The sequence below is a fragment of the Electrophorus electricus genome, chromosome 15 (assembly GCF_013358815.1).
Source record: "Electrophorus electricus isolate fEleEle1 chromosome 15, fEleEle1.pri, whole genome shotgun sequence".
NCBI lineage: Eukaryota > Metazoa > Chordata > Actinopteri > Gymnotiformes > Gymnotidae > Electrophorus > Electrophorus electricus.
This window is the reverse complement of record NC_049549.1, coordinates 14,587,621-14,603,114: the sequence shown is the minus strand read 5'-3', so window position 1 is coordinate 14,603,114 and position 15,494 is coordinate 14,587,621. Positions and strand designations below refer to the sequence as shown.

Here is a 15,494-nt window from a genome sequence, read left to right as displayed (position 1 = left end):
CTCCACTCTAGGCAAGTGCCGTCCTGCACGAGTGCAGAGAGGCACCTCTGCTGGGGGGGCACTTCATGTCAACGACTTTGCAGAGCAAGGGGATTTGTCTTCTCCCTGGTCTTTTGTGCTGGTCAGCCAAGTCTTTGTAAAGCTCTCTAATCAGTCATTTTCGTGTGGTATCTGCTGGAGAGACTTTTTTAGTTTATTTGCTTGTTTGTTTTTACACTTTATATATAAAAGTTGTGAATGTAATTATTTATATTTGTAATCCGCAATACGATTCACTAACTTAAATGCAACGTCTTTACTTTAAAATGGTCACATAATGCCTGATGACTAGTTCAGCCAGAGTTCAGTCAGTTCTTTTCGTATCATTTTTCAAGCAAGCTGTCATCACACATCACAATATAAATATGTTTTATTTTCAGGGGTTAAGCTGAACATAATGTTCATGGAACAGGGGGTGTAAAACTTTGACTGTTTGTGTTTTCTCATCTCACATCTCTTCATCCCTCAGCCCTTTTTCTTTCCTCTTTTCGTGGAAAGAAACTGGCCCTGCTCTGGCTGCTCTCGCCGCACCCTGTTTACTTGGCAGACAGGAGCATCCAGCAAAGGCAGCGTTAGCGTTCTGTTTCTTTAAAAGCTGCCTTATTCTGCAGAACAGAACTGATTAGTGGTTCTGGCAGCCAATCACACACACTGCTGCGTGAAGGCTAGGGCCAATGAGAGCTCCCGCTGGGCGGAGGTTACAAAACCAGCCTGAACCCAATGACTCAGCAGAGGCGAGTGCGTGCGAGATGACACTTAACAATGATTTAAAGAGCTAGCACTTGCTGTTTGAAAAGTAGGTGCGGATCGGAAAAAAGGCCAGGTTTCTCAGCAGCTATAGGTAGGGAGCAGAGCCTGGTGACACTGCAGAAGAGGGGAAGTTTGGGTTTTTGGAGCACTGGAACATTTTCAGAGAGGGCCACACCTTTGCAGTCTCAGACAGCATGACTCAGCATTGACATTATGACACGGGCCCACATGACTGATGGTGATGACTATATGAAAGCACAGACAAAGCAGTTTCGATGCCTTTTTGATTTCATAATATTTCAATAACATATTAACAGACACAGAAAGCACGGAGGTTTAACCTGTAGTTGAAGTTCAAAATAGGTACAAAGTCCCTTATCGTGCACAGCAGAAATTTCTCTTTTTTTTTTTTGTTGTTGTTGGTTTGTTTTGGTTTTTTGGCCAAAGTCACCGTCATCAAGGCGACACCTCAGTGACAAGGTCCCAGCTCTGTATGCATCATGCTGCATTGGGTCACAGTGCACATACTGGCCTGGCTGATGGGAGGGCGTTTAAGAAATGCCTCTTTGTTCAGCTGTGAGTCTTGGTCAGTCTGCTTCCTGCTTCGGCTGCCAGCAGGCCAGGATGTGAGAATCATATGTGCTTAGAGCAGTTCCTTTATACGTGTGGAGGGAGACGTTAAAATATCTCTCCTCTTACTCACCAGAACATTTCAGACGGATTTAGAGCCCCACTGAAAGTGTAGCTAAGTGCATCAACCCCCACGGTCCCTCCCTGTTATTTTATTTTAAAATTTGGCTAAAATAAACATGTCACTTGGTGCGTTCCCATCAAATGCATGCCAAACCCTGATTTCTATGCCTAGGAGATGTTAGCACTGGTACATTTTTGTTTTGTAACATTTAGAGAGCAGAGCCGGAGCAGTTGGTGTACTTGTCCGACTACAGCTGTGAATCCATCAGGACCTGCTGCTTCGAGCAGTGACGACTGTTAAAACAAACTGGTGACGACATTTCCCACTCCACTTACTCACGTCCTGCGCAGATTATATGGCTCAGGACAAGCTGACCTGTTCCGACAGTCTATCCACTCAGAGCTATGACTAGGAAATACTTGAAAAGTTCGGATATGTTAAATGTACTACTTCTGACTCCTCAGGTCCAAAACAATTTGATAATTGCATAAATAGTCCAATAGCTTCAACGGTACTGGCGCTGGACCATCTGGAACGCTGGGTCAAAATGATGCTTACTGTGGGCCAGGCTCGGAAGCCGCTGCGCCGAGCCAGCCGGAGCCCGGACGCAGACGTCTGGGCGCATGCAGTTTCATCTACAGCTGAACAAATCGCGCTATAAGGCAGACCCGAAACGGAATGAAATAAAAGACAAAACTTCATGCACATTGGTCTGAAACGTGGATTCCCTGAAGCTTGTCCTTGCTGCTCACTGGGAACCGCTGAGACAGGCAGACTAGAAATCGTCCTCAAGCTTTCAGCGAAGGCTCCGGCGGAGCTGCTGTGAAGCTGAGAGGAGATGTCACAGAATGTCAAAATGTCCGAGCCGACGGCTCACGTCACTCTGAATGGCCCATGCAACTCGCTGTGCAGCACCGTCCAGACTCACACGTGTTTTATGCTGCTGAGCTCGTTGCGTCGCACTTTTAATGATTGTTAGATTCTCTGTTGGGATGCCTACTGCATTGCCTGTGATGTCTTTAAGCATGTGTGGATAATCACACTGTGCGCACACACACACACATACACATCGAATGACCTATTTTAAGATACATTATTAATTGGAACTCAATACAGCATGTATTGCCTATATGGTATTTATAAAAATTCCATTGTACATTATTTTTTGAAAATATTCTACATTTTTATACTATTCATTACATTTCAATAGTAGTGATATATCTAATACTTTTACAACAAAAATAGCAAGTAATTTTTCTGGTTTTTCTTTATTGTAATTCCAGATAATTAAATGTTGTTTTATAAAACTTTAATTTATAATATATAACTAGTCATTTGTATAAAACTCACCATAATAACATAGAGGTTCCATATTGAAAAAGTCAGTAGCTCTAGTCTTCCAGTGTGTTGTCTTAAGACTGTGTTATCTGTGTTTGTGGTTAGTATGCCATCACATTTGCCCCAGTTGGAGCTCTAGTGCCAGGCGGGTGAACTATTGCCCTGAGCATATGACCAGGCCTGCCCCGCTGGCAGTGGGGATGAAGGTTTGAGGGGCATTTAGCTGCATTTTTTCCACATGCAAGGCCAAGGCCGAGTTACAGATATGATTAGCCTGGCTCACAGAATGGAACACTCTCTCCTTGGGTATGCGGAGGGACACTTGGTGCAGCCCTGCTCGAATGCAGTCTGCACCAGCTGTAGCACGTGCTCGCGAGACGTCCCCTTCCTGGATTTCATTATCAGGGCGTCAGCTTGATGTTAACTGAGGCAGACAACCCAAAAGAAATGTAGCTAGCACAAGCGACGATACGTAGGCCCAATGATAAAGCGCAGTGCAGCCCGGGGAGTGGAGCCGGGACAACGTGATCTGCCCTGACAGCTTATTTCCTGTCGGTTAGGACTACAGCAGTGCATTATGTTTTCAGTTCCATCCAGCGCACAGTGAAACGGTATTGATTAATCTACCATGAGTGATTTCACTGTCTGCATGAATGTGCGGACGCTGCAGGGGAGAGGAAAAATGAACCCGAGGAATCAGATCCGACCCCTGAGATCGCCCGGGCCATGTAGACCACCCTTTAACTGGCACCCTGAGGGGTTACAGGCCAGCGCTGGTACTAGGCAAACCATGAGCTGCGGATTCTGGCATCAAGGAAAAATAATCAACATGTTATGTAATGGCCCTGATTGCTGGAGGTGTGGTAGGAGCTGGCAGGGAGTGTGGTAATGGCGCCGATGTGTGTGAGCCACATTCCTCTACCCAGCATGTTCAACCCGGTCACAGCAATCTGTCGGGCAAGCCTGTGCTTATCTCTCTCTCTCTCTCTCTCTCTCTCTCTCTCTCTCTCTCTCTATCTCTCTCTCTCTCTCTCTCTCTCTCTCTTTCTCTCTCTCTCTCTCCATGAGTGTGTGATTGTCTGTATGTGTGTGACAGCAAATCCTGAAAGCATTTCAGCTTTTTTTTTTGAATAAAACTGACACTTGCCTCGTGCAAGGTGTCTTGTGCCAGTTTCATGCACATTCATTTTCGTTTAATTTGAGTAAAAATGATGTTTTGGTAATCTGAGATCCGAGATGACCTCGGAAGTGTCACAGGCACTGCGTCAGGCTACAGCACTGCTTAACCCCCCCCCCCCCCCCCCCCCCCAAGCTGGAGAAAGAACCCACTCTGCCTCTCACACCTGTCTGAAAACAGAAGCCCCCCCCCCGTCCTCTCAACACACACAGCTGACAATCTTACAGTCTGACACAGATCCAGCAGTGAAGCCAGCTGATTTTCCACAAATAGAACCCACTGCTGTAGCTATAGCACAGTGCTCCACTTCACACTGCACATTTATATAACCTGGTATGCAGGTGTAGGTGTGTGTGTATTAACTAATTCTCTCCTCCTACTGCTCACAATCACATCTGTTCCTTTCACTTGGGTTTCACTGCCCTGCTACAACCTACACAGCTTACACATGCAGCCTGTGATTGCTATGTAGGGTTACGGTGAAGTCACCGTTTCCTGGGTTAAGCCAAAGACTCTAGGAGTTCTGCCAAGTCATGACCTTTTGGTCCACATACCAAGCCAATATAAGGACCATATCGGTGTTCCTCTTCCTGTACTGGTCATGTGACTGACCCTGCAATGCGATCTGCTCCACCAGTGTGGCTGCTGATGGCTTATATGTGTAGCAGGATGTGAAAGCACTTTCTCCCCAAGGCGAAACTCAACCCAGGATGAATGCAAGCAAGTGCTCACAGAGATGCAAACCATTCGGTTCAGACTGCACCACACCGTAACAGTGAGAAGACTAAGGAGACTTTGTTCCCCTTTCAGTTAAGTAATCGTGACATAGTAGCAGAGCAATGCCATATGAGGGAACGTGAAACTCATATAATTCAACCATTTACCAATCAAGATTATGGCCAAAGAGTGGAGACCAGACCAGGAGGAACTATAAACTATGAGATTACCAGTATATGACAAAGCCATTTAAATAGCTGAGGCTTTGGCAGAGGCCGGCCGGTTCATTCCGGCATTCATATTGCTCTGAGGGTTTTTCTTTCAATTTTTTTTTTTTTTTTTTAAGAGCATGAAAGACAGGAATCTGGCAGCTTCTTGGTACTGCAGCAGGAGAAAGTTACACACCACAACAGTTGTACAAGAATTCAGTCACTCAACTGTTCAGTACATACTGTTTCTTTTGTTGCATCATCAGTTACTTAATACAAAGCTAGCACTCGAAGTTTTGCTGGTATTCTGACAATTTCCCATAGTAACCAGGTTGCCTTTATGTGCATGTTATAGATGATAAATAAAATGTATTAAAAGATCTGGGAGTCATAATGCAGTTCTTCTTCTGATGAATGTAAAACACTAGTTTATGATTGTAATTGTTACCTAGAGTTACAAAGATGACATTCTAAGGCCCTGTCAAATCTGGTCCTGGAAATGAAGTAATGCTAGATTAGAGAGAGGACATTGCAAGAGCCTCACAGAGCAGCACGGCAAAACCAAAAGGTTCGGCTCTGTCCTGTGGATTTAGCGCTTCTTGCCCTCCCATTTTTGGATTTGACGAGAGTCTGTGGGCCCTGAAAGGATTTGTGACCTATTGGTACAAAATTAAAACGATCTGAATGGCATCCATTAGCGAAATGATTGTGCCCTGTTTTCGCTGCAGCCCTGGTCTGAGGACTGCTGGAATGGTGTTGGGTTACACTGCAGTGGTTTTTGCAGGTTGCAGAGTGAACCGCCATTACCCTTGACTGTCTACAACACAACATTCTGTGGGAAGCACTGAACTCACATGGAGACATTTGTAATGAACATCATGAGGAGAATATGACAACTATCAATTGTCTCTGTTCCAAGAATGTGTTCCTTACATTTTTGCAGCAACTGGTGGACTGTTGTTTTTTATGATACAACCCTGGAAAAGAGAAGTGGTCTCAGTGGTCTGTCCCCTAATAAAGCAAATTACAATCACATGTATGAAGCTGGGCTTACCAACAGTTTGCTCAAGACCAGCACTCTCTATGTTGAAGGCTGCTATATCCGTAGTGTGTCAGAGAGGCTCCTGTATGGTGTTAACGGGAATAAGAATAGTAATATTTTCAGATTCCCAAGCTAGGTGGTTTCATTGTTTAGATTAAAACACCACCTCCCATTCTCAAGTCACCCAATCCCTCCCACCCTCCTGGATTTGTGCATGTCTACATGACATGCCGGGACCGGGGGAGTGAGGCAGAGTGCCGTCGGGCCCAGGTCATCTCACGTGCACACGATCGGCCAGGCCGCACTCCGTCCCAGGAAGAGGGCTACGAGGTGGCAGGTCTGCGGACCAAAGGCTGCAGGTGCCTCTGTGAGTTGAAGGTGGCCGAGAGCAGTTTCTTCTTCCAACAATTCCTCCCCGCAACAGGGCTCATGAAGCACTTTTTCTTAAGAACGCGAGGCAGGAGCCATGCAGGTCCCTGCATGCGCTTGAGTTTATTACCCAGATCAGAAGTGGGCTGATGAGTGAAATCTTCACGTTCTCACCTACTAAGACGACACACTAAAAGCGCATGTTAACGTGCGCCTCTGTTAAGTATCTGAAATGATGCTTCTGCAGTGGAGGCCTCTATGCTGCAGTCCTCCAGCATTCATACAGAAAAACCTGGTGAGCAGAGGGCACGGCATACCTGCGCGTTCTCTAATCTGTCAGCATAACCAACAGGCTGATCGTTAGGGCTAATTACCCAGGTGCGTCAGGGCAGGAGCAATGGGAGAGAGAGCCTAGGGTCCCCATGGCTCGCAGGCATCTCGGCCCCTGCCAGGCGTTTCTTGACCTCTAGCCCGGTGCCAGCCATGGCACTGCACAGTGGAAAAAAAGAAATGGCTCTGATGCAAACCTCTGCCAGAGCGAGGAACCCCCCCCTTCTCCCCACCGAGCGCGCCCCGAGCAGGGCGGATTGTTGAAGCTTCTGCGGGTCCTTCTTCTTCTCCCTCACTCACACTTGACAATCGCAAAGAACTCGATTCATCTGCTCCCCGCGGCAGTCAGAGGACGAATGTAAGATTCCAGCGCCAATTTGTCCACCGATCTGGACCCCTTATACCCAGCCAGACATGTCACATTAGATTAGGTCTCCTACTGTCTGTTTAACTCAAGTCGGAGTTCTGCCCAGGGGAAAGGAGTCAACCAGTTCTTCCAAAACATGAGAAAGGAAAGAGAGAGAGAAAGAGAGAGAAAGAGGGAGAGAGGAGAAATTTTAAGATGACCCCACCTATTATGCCCACGTCATGTTTGTGATGAGAATTTGCCGAAGGCCACAGCAAATATTTGTTGCTTCAGCTGAAAATGGTCACATCTGGAGAGTGGAACTACAGAGCAGGATGTGCAGCAAGTCAAATCGCTTAGGAGCAGTCAATGATCTGCACCTTAGACTCCAGAGCACACCCACACGGCAGGGAAGAAACCTGCAAACGCTCGCTCACACACACACTTATCTGTTTTGCTCATTTGTCATATACTTTTTAATAACACTTTTCTACGTTTTACATAAGTGTAATCATTTGATCAGTCTAGAGATTTTATAGCTCAAGTGGAAAGGCCAGATACACTCTCTATAAGCTTCTCTGCTGTTGATCCGAGGTTGATACTACATACAGAAGTTGACACGTCACCAAATCGGTGTAATTGTTAGCCAGATCCCTGAGGTGGGGTGACGTTATCTGCTGTAACATGCGGCAACTGAGCTCGCGATATCATGATAATGAAGTCGTACGACGAGCACGGAAACTCTGCAGCTGTGAGAAATTGCAGTCTTTCAGGCATGTCGTGACATTCGCCGCACGCGTTTAGAGCTAGTGTAGGGTTTCCACTCAAAATAGGTGCTAAATATAATCTTAAGTTTCCAAGCCAAAGGGAGAGAGGACTGCATCACTGCGCCTGTACCATGTTGGTTGGTTTCCCTCAGTCATACAGTGGCCTGCCATACTGCCCTCTACTGAGCCGTCCTGCAGTATCACCAACCATATTCAATACACAGCAATTTGCTAAAACCTTAGAACCATAAAAGTGATTTTCACTAAGTTGACTGGAGTAATCCACAGTAATTCATTTACATGAACTCACATATTGAATTGGTGTGTTTGTCCAGTATTTTAATATTTAGGTCAGTTTAGCCTATGAAGCCTGTCACATTTACTATATACCACCATTTTAAAAAGTCATTTACTCAGTCTGTGAGCGTCCTTCAAGGACAGGGAGCGGAAGTTTGCCGTCTCCCAAAAACGAGTGTCTGGAAAACAAAGAAAGTACAGCCAATAAGATACGGGATAGCATGTTATTTGATAATACGCTAGTTGTTTGGGTTTTTAAATATAACATAAAATATTCAAAATATAAACTAAACATAATATTAAAAATAAAATACAATAAAGCAAATCCCGGATTGTGATGATTTATATTGTTCATCACATTCTCTGGGGCCATGAGTAATACCACGACAGTATAAATTACAAATAAGGTCTGCCACGGCTTGTATAAATGGGTCTGATTATCCGCCGTATGCAAATGTTCCGCTACACACATTGCAGAGTTATCGCTCGGGGCATAAGTCTTCCTAACACGTGGATATTTCCGTCAAAGTAAATTTAACGCCCCTGGTTCGTCCTTTTTTCTGCTTTTATTAGTCCACTCTAGATTTCCACTAGATGGCGCTATTGGAGTTTCACATGATGCAAACGTAGTTTAGTGTTATTTATACCTTCTTTATCTATAAAACTTCTTAACGATGTGATTCATCAAGGCTGTGTCTGCCTACTTCAAAATTGCAGTCGGGATGGAGTTTGCAAATTAGCAAACTTATGTCAAAGGACGAGATAACGTTCAGTGTCTTTAGCTCCCAATGAAACTAGAACTGGAATATGAAAGTAAGCAATCACGTCTTGTTAGGAATTACGTGAACGTTACCTCAAATCAATGGAGATTTAACAATTACTTCTGGAAAAAAAAAAGAACACTGGGTTTACTTTAAAGGGCAATTCAATTGCACCAATCAAATTAGTGTGCTGATTTCAAAGACCTGTTTTTTTCCCCCCATTAAACTCCAGACCATGCCCAGTAAACCAGATTTAGGATTCTTACATAACAAATCCTTCAGTTATGAGTTGTGTTTATCATTACTATATCATTGACATACCAAATACTGCATGCCAAAGCATTGGAGGTGTCACATTCACAACATTTGGCAGAACAACCAGCATGTTCATGGGTACGAGTGTGTGTGTGCTCACTGGGACCTTTGCTTTACTGGCATCCTGCACTAGCTGCTCTGCCAGGTGAGCTACAGAAGTGTTCGGCAAACAGACAGCAGGAGCTGGGAAAGCAGAGGCGTGCGTGTGCCACAGCGTCGCCTCCACGTCCTCCAGTGCTGTGTCTCTGGCTAAACGTCACAGAAAATGTGTGTACAGACACACGTGTACATGCACGCGTGCACAGAGACTGTCACATCTACTCAGACACCCACACACTCGCCAGGCTCTGGCTGCAGGCTACGGCTATATTGGGGAATGTCCAATTAAAAAAAAAAAAGTTATGCCTGTAATGAATGCTGAAACAAAAAAACAACAAAAAAATGATGCAGCAGTGCAACCGTTATTTAATATCCAAATGTGTTCTGTTTTGAGTTTGATTAAAGAAACTCCATCTATTTAGGGTGCAGTTTGTAAGTAAATGCAAAACTCAAACTTCAAATACATTCTTTTAATTGTATACTTCATGTAGATAATTTAACAAATAATCATTGTAGCAGGCGTACCATCCATCCTGTGTTTTCAGTGAAAAGCCAAAGCATCCAGCCCCCACCACAAGAGAGCCATTTCCCTGCAACCTCGGTGTGGTACAAAAAAAACCCACAAAAAAAACCTCCCAACAGTTCAGACAACTTGCACACAACACACTCCATCATACAGCAAGGAGGCAGCCTTGCTCTACTTTGCAAATGCCTCTCAGACACTAAAGAGTATTACCTCATGGAAACTTCACGTCTATGGTCCCTGGGATCTTCTTTGTCTATTACACTGCGTGCAGGACATTTTTAAATGGCAAAAAGAACAACTCAAGACTGCAGGAGCTTTCCAGATGAACGTGAGGTCTTATGGAATGAGATACTGGAAGCACCACTTAAGGAACCTGGAAATCCGGGGTCCTTTTCAATGAACCCGGAATCCTGGAATTAAGCGCTCAGCTCGTCCATAGCTGACTAAATCAAATATGAAAAACCAAGACTGCTGGTACCGCAATACTGCACCATCGGACAGCTGCTCATGTGATCAATGCCTAGTCTGGTGGTCGACGCGCCCTTTCCATCTGAAGCCCACGAGGGGCCATGCCATCATCTGGTGTAGGACCTCTGCCAGTTGTAGATGGCATGGATGTTGTGTGAGCAGACGGGCAGCTTCTTGCATGTGCTGACGCTCCGGTGCCGGAACGCTTTGCCTCCCCCGCCCAGGCCCCTGCGCCGGGCCGTCTGCTTGGCCCGCTCCTCGGCGGCGAAGAAGTCGCTGGTGGCCCTGAAGAACTCCAGAAGGGCCCGGTGGCTCCAGAGTACAGGCCCCTCGTCCGGCGTGGCGAAGCCACAATGGCCCCCATGGCTGCTGAGAAGCAGGAAGAAGTGGGGGTTGCCCTCAAAGAGCTCCAGGGGCAACGTGGCTCGAGGATCGCCGCGCACAGGGTCGTCTCGGCTGCAAATGCACAGCACGGGGATGGCCACCTCGTCCACGTCCCTCAGCGGGTCGTTGCGCTCCCAGTAGGCCTCCCAGGCGCCCTCTGCTGGCGGGCCCTTTGGACCGGCCTGACAAAACAGCACCTCCTCCATGGATCTGAGCGAGGGGCTGGAGAACAGGCTGTCTGTGTGGACCAGCTCCGTCAGCACGGTCTTGTACCTGCAGGAATATCAGCATTGATCCTTTCCCGCAGAGACGCAGCTTATGCACAGTCGTTCCGACATAAGCTCCACGAGCCATCCCAACCAGTTACAAAAATCGATAGTCCTTAGACAAACACAGCCCGTCAACGCAGTAAGTATTGTATTTCAATTTGAAGAGCTTTAGGTTAATGCGTCTGAAAAGTGCTTTTGTCTGAAGAGTCTATTTTGTGTGTGTCTGTACCTGCTGAGGCAGAACTTCTGGTAGAGCAGCAGGGCTCGGTGGAAGAGCCAGGTGGGGCCGCTCTCGAACCAGCTCTGGCAACGGAACACAGGCGACAGGCAGGCGGCAGCGGTGACGTAGCTGGAGGAGCCGCACTCGCCCAGGTAGGAGAGGAGCAGGCCCGAGCCGGTGCTCTCGCTCACGGCATAGAGGCGGCCGGCCGGCTGGCGGTAGCGGATGTAGCGCACCGCCTCGCGCAGGTCGGCCGGGTCTCCGAACTCCTGCAGCTTGAGCGTGCAGAGGGGCGTGCCATTCTGGCTGCGGCGGTTGAACACCACGGGGAGGTAGCCGTGTCCCAGGGCCGCCTCACAGAGCTGCGGGGAGAGAGAGAGCGCGCACACACCACTATCTAGTGCCAATCACAGCACACAAGGGGTCAACTGGGTCACGACTGGGTCACGACTGACAAACAGAGATGTTTAATGAGCCTTTTCAACACACTCCAACTGTTTTATGCCCCATCCCCAAAAAAGAAACGCGTTGTTCTGGACAGCATATATCCACACCCCAAACGTTCCACTGCATTCTGAAGCACGTCAGTGACCCTGATCTTTTCATAATTGCAGCTCTGTATTTTTTCGCTTTTAAACGGCAGAGATGTGTGGAATTCCATCACAGGATCTCGCCGGGAGAAAACCAGCCCTGCTGCCATCCTCCACATTCCACACATGTTCGAGGAGCCCTCGCGACCAAGAGCTCGGCCTCGGGGGTCAGAATGAGGGCAGGGCAGGGCGGGGCAGGGCAGGGCGGGGCAACCATCTTTCCTCATTACTGGATAAGACAAACTGCTATTAGACTGAGAGGAAATGGCTGCACTGGTGGTTGATGCATCGCAGTCAAACAAAACCAATCTTGTCTCAGCTTCTTCCGTGACATCATGCGTCATATGGTAACGGCGTGTACGTCAGCAGCGTACAGTGCTGCTTTGGCCGACCCCTTTCTGGCACGCATCATTACTTTCGCATGCGTCACATGGTCCTGGGTTCTGGCTGGGGTTGGAGGGCACAGCTCTGACTCATGCACTGTCCAAGACAACTATGAAATAATATGAGCACAGAGGTTTTCATGCAAAAGCAGCCAACACTGATGTAAGTGTGTGCAGCAGCAAGGTAGTGCAGCGACAGGCATCAAGAACCTCGTACCTGCTTCACCACTGCAAAAGTCCCCCCTGGAGACCAGAATCAATGCAGTAAATCCCTCTGCCTTATGCTCAGTACAATATTTTCCATTTTATACTTTTTCTCATTATGTAAAGCACTTTGTCAACTTACTTTAAAAAGTACTTTACAAATCAAATGCATTAGTATTAAGTTCAGAGTGACTTGTGAATGCATTATTATTTTTCAGGTTTATCAGAATTCTGAAGTTTTTCCATGTCTTGTTTTGTCAAATGACCATAAAAACACGAAGAACTGAGATTTACGTCTTTGTTCCTGTGGTGCGTGCAGACAGCTAGCCTCGGCCGCTTTCCCCAGGGAAACCAAGCTGAATTCAGACATCACAGCCGAACCCGTGGTGGCTAGAATTTATGCACACAACACCAAATCTGTGAGGCTTATCTACTGAGCTGCAAGAATACTTTTAATGTCCTAAATTAATTAGCGTTTAACAAAAAACAAAAAATAAATCCACCACAACTGATCTGCTGAGGAACTGTGTCAAATCAGATGCAATGGTCATTGGGCCATTGGGCCAATACTTTTATATTTATCTTGTGGGCCCATATACTATAAGCATCCTCTGGAATATTTCTGCTGAAGTCATAATGTGCGGGCCGCCCAGGTGACAAAACCCCAAAGTCTTTCTAAATTCAGCCACCTGTAGTACATTGGGGATTTACCCAAAAACAGCGCAGTGTTTTGGTTAGAAGCTAAATGCTCCATGACCCCTATGAGCCAGCAGACATGAACCCGCAGCTCAGCAGGGCTGTGTGGGAAAGCTGTGGTCCGACAGGAGATGATTGGCCTCGAGACCTTTGTGCAGCAGTGCAAAGCACCCACACGCTGCACAGAAGCTCCATCGTCATCGTCATGAGATCATCAACATGCTCCAGCTCATGCAACATGCCTGCCACCCCAAGAATATAAGGACCCACAGCCCCATGTGAGTGAAAGCACAGCTCATCTCTGCAGCTTCATTCTTTAGAGGAAGACGGTGGGGCAGAGAGATCATTCTTCATAGACCAGAGCTTTAAGACAAAAGTCTTGTGTTGATATAAAAATATCAAATTAAGCTTTACACAGTCTCAAACACACATACATCTCATTATAGATAGATAGATAGATATTCAAAAATTCTAGCTACCTTGAATGTGTTTATATATTTATAGATATTTTAATTTAGAGGACTGTGCGTTGTAATGTCACACAACAGACAAGATTCTCTTCGTTATGACTACATGTCAACGACGTGCAGTGCCATTTGATTAACAAATGACACTGTCAATGAAATATTAAAAGAGCGATTCCTCCCTGTCAGGGGATAACAGACACTACTCACGCAATAGGCCTCAGAGCGTGTTTGGATAGCATTATCGATCTCTTGACCCGGATGATATTATTAAATACATTCTGTGCCACCAAAAATAAGACAGTAATGATACCACGCTAATGTAAAAAAAAAAAAAAAAAAAAAAAAAAAAAAAAAAAAAAAAGTATTACCTTTCGTACGTTCCGGGTGATTTTTCCAAAAGAGTTTGGGATTATTAAAAGAATGGGGCTGGTGGAATTACTGGAAGTCCTCCTCTTGTGCTGTGCTGCACCAACAGCAGCCCAGTCTAAAGCGATCAGTCCGTCGTCACTTAGCTGCAAATGATCTCGGACGAAATGAACGGCAGAGTCATGTGGCCAGAAAGCCCCGACAACAGTCTGCGCACACGGACTCGCTCGCCAGTCCCATGCCGGCGTCGACTCGCTTTTGCAGAAACTCGGGCAGTGTCTGAGGAGATAGTTTGCCAGTGCGGAGGGTTTGCATATCATCGCGACGGTAGGCGATTCAGCGGGTCCCTCCGGTGGCCCCTCCGGTGGCCTCTCCGTCCCCGTGCCGCGGTCTGACGCGCACCTCTTGCTCTTGCGCCGCGGAACTTCAAGCTCGCGGCACAGCGGAGGGGACCGATTCTCCGCTCCCAAATATTTCAGGACCGACCAGATTGTGGCCACCGAGACGAGGACGCAAACAACGCCAGTCCATTCCAGCATTTGGACCAGAATGTGAGAAGACCAGCAGTGGTGAATGAGGACGGTTTTTGTTTGTTTGTTTGTTTTTTAGCGGTCAGTTAAAATAGATCAGCTCGAAAAGAAAACAGACTAAATGAACAGAAGACGTCCTCTTGAAAGCGCACACCGTGCGCGCAAACCGCGCAAACATTTCTGGGAAGAGACGTGAACGCACCAACACCGGCCATTCAAAGTTCAAAGTAGTTTTAAAGACTGATGCCTTTTTGCTCTGGTCCAGCTGACCGCCGAAATCGTACAATCACGCTTGTTCATTTCTGGAGAAAATTATATTGGCAGATATGTCCGGTTAAAATTGCGTTTTAAAATGAAAGACAATATCCTGCCAGGGCGCCATTAGTTTTGAAATAAAGCGCTCCCACTTGCCTCTTTGTGAGCAGTGTGCTGCAGGTTATGCAATACCTCCCCTCTCGCCGGTCCCTTTGAAACGCCAGCAGCAGACACTGGGCAGTCCCTCCAGTACGCAGCAAGAACGGAGCGTTGTAAATACGTACGCCCGTGCCGTACAAGTGTCGGGTCGTTGTGTTGAGTACCATCCAAGCTCAGCTCATGGGTTTGCTAAAACGAGTCAGCACGCCCACCTGAATGGGGCTTTTGCTCTTCCGCGCAAAGTAGTGTCACTGAGTCAGTGGAAGACCTCTCGGATGAATTCGGCTCTGACTGTTGCCTGATGATTTAGTAGATGTTAGTTCCAAGTCGCTTCTGTATGTCGCTTGTGTTCAAACATCACAGTATTTATGTGCTTTGAAAATATCTATACCCTATTTTTTCTGTCAATTTTATATTTGTATGTAATGCCTCTCCAACGATTTGGTAAATATATGTATTTACACTAAAGTACAAGCACGCCCTTTACGCATTACTAATTTTCTAAAAAACTCGCGGACATGCTGCCATGGATTAATGCTAGAACCTGTTTGCTCTCCTTCAGTCATATCACAAAGGATATTTTACTCATAAATGCTAAACTGACACTGAACTGTAAACAGGGCTTTTAGTAGAAGTTCAAGCACATGCTATGATTTCAGTAACAAGCCTGCAGTGAGCTATTGCTAACATTTTCTAACTACTACACTAATAAATCTTCTCGCATGCA

At 46.5% G+C, this 15,494-nt stretch overlaps 1 protein-coding gene across 1 annotated transcript; it reads right to left on the bottom strand.

Annotated features, from left to right (window-relative positions):
* Positions 1-9,705: 9,705 nt before the first annotated feature.
* On the bottom strand, positions 9,706-15,116 carry abhd15a (abhydrolase domain containing 15a). Its single transcript, XM_035534479.1, has 3 exons — positions 13,826-15,116; positions 11,127-11,479; positions 9,706-10,901 (listed from the first exon to the last, which is right to left on the bottom strand). The coding sequence occupies exons 1-3, from the start codon at positions 14,360-14,362 to the stop codon at positions 10,352-10,354; spliced, it is 1,440 nt and encodes a 479-aa protein (XP_035390372.1). The 5' UTR covers positions 14,363-15,116; the 3' UTR covers positions 9,706-10,351.
* Positions 15,117-15,494: the final 378 nt, after the last annotated feature.